This window comes from Elephantulus edwardii, unplaced genomic scaffold, assembly GCF_000299155.1.
Source record: "Elephantulus edwardii isolate Elephantulus edwardi_28Jun2011 unplaced genomic scaffold, EleEdw1.0 scaffold00117, whole genome shotgun sequence".
NCBI classification, from domain to species: domain Eukaryota; kingdom Metazoa; phylum Chordata; class Mammalia; order Macroscelidea; family Macroscelididae; genus Elephantulus; species Elephantulus edwardii.
In genome coordinates, this window is record NW_006399867.1 from 4,994,006 (window position 1) to 4,994,806 (window position 801).

An 801-nucleotide genomic window follows, 5' to 3' on the forward strand; every position below is an offset into this window, starting at 1 on the left:
GTTTTACAACAGTGGCACTATGCAGTATTGCAGTATTTGTCCTTTTGTGACTGAGATATTTTCACTCAGTATAATGCCCTCTAGCTCTCTTAAATGCCAAAACTCGGCCTCTCTGGCCCAATAGCAAGACTCACTCATGTTTTTGTGGTACAGGTCTCAGAACTCATCATCCCCACAATGGAGACAGCCCGACAGTCCTTCTTCTTAAAAACCTACTTGGACCATGAGATTCCGACACTCTTCGTGGGACCTACGGGCACTGGCAAGTCGGCTATCACCAACAATTTCCTTCTGTGCCTTTCCAAAAACACCTACCTGCCCAACTGTATCAATTTCTCGGCCAGAACCTCAGCCGGTCAGACCCAGGATATCATCATGTCCAAACTGGATCGGAGGCGGAAAGGTCTTTTCGGGCCTCCTGTAGGGAAGAAAGCAGTGGTGTTTGTGGGTAAGGCTTTGACCTGGATACAACCAGTCTCTTCCACGTCACGTAAAAACAAGTCAGGACCTCCCTTCATAGGGTCGTTGTACAATCCATTCTTCTCTCCCTCTCAGAGAACAAAGATTACTGGTTAATATAATTTCATATTCCCCCCACAAATCTTGAAAATTCATTTGGCCCCAGGTTACCTCCTCCATGCCATTTCTTGTCATACTCCCCTCAGTCAAGGTACCAGTCCTTATGGCCTCCTTGATAAAGATTGCCCATCTTTTTTTTTTCCTATAATTATATTTTATTAATTTTCATAAACATTTACAGAGATTTTGGGCTTCCACTCATTCATTGTTGCACTATTCTCT

The 801-nt window shown here is 44.1% G+C and overlaps 1 protein-coding gene across 1 annotated transcript in view; it reads left to right on the forward strand.

The window, feature by feature from the left end:
* The window catches only part of DNAH3 (dynein, axonemal, heavy chain 3), a 230,099-nt gene that overhangs the window by 167,561 nt on the left and 61,737 nt on the right, over positions 1–801 (forward strand). Inside the window, exon 42 of the mRNA XM_006892705.1 lies at positions 154–448. Coding sequence (XP_006892767.1) covers positions 154–448 — 295 coding nt within the window. The remainder of the gene's footprint in view (positions 1–153; positions 449–801) is intronic.